Below are 317 nucleotides of genomic sequence, written 5' to 3' on the forward strand. Positions count from 1 at the left end.
TAGCTCGAGGTCACACAGGCACAGTCAAAAAGTCATGATAGGAGAAGCCAAGCAGTTCGTTAGCTGTGGTAAGGTCCCGGCACACAGCAACACCTTCCTTCCTTTCTTTCCTTTTTAGAAATTATTTTGCTTGCATGCGGGCAGTGTCAGGCCAAAAAAGATAAAGCTCTCCAGGCTAAAAGACAGGGTGGATGTATGCCAGGCATCTCTCTGGCTGACTCACCTCATTGTATGCGTAATATTCATACTCGGACACATTGTACTGGCCAGAGTGGTGACCCTGTGAGCACAAACAAACATCAGCAACAACAGTACTT

The 317-nt window shown here is 46.7% G+C and overlaps 1 protein-coding gene across 1 annotated transcript in view; it reads right to left on the reverse strand.

Moving 5' to 3' along the window:
* Nucleotides 1-317, reverse strand: part of LOC119588603 (proton channel OtopLc-like) — a gene marked incomplete at its 5' end in the record, with an annotated part of 21868 nt that overhangs the window by 12200 nt on the left and 9351 nt on the right. Inside the window, 1 exon segment of the mRNA XM_037937245.1 lies at nt 224-280. Within this exon segment, the coding sequence (XP_037793173.1) occupies nt 224-280 (57 nt within the window).

The sequence above is a fragment of the Penaeus monodon genome, chromosome 24 (genome assembly GCF_015228065.2).
Source record: "Penaeus monodon isolate SGIC_2016 chromosome 24, NSTDA_Pmon_1, whole genome shotgun sequence".
Lineage (NCBI taxonomy): Eukaryota > Metazoa > Arthropoda > Malacostraca > Decapoda > Penaeidae > Penaeus > Penaeus monodon.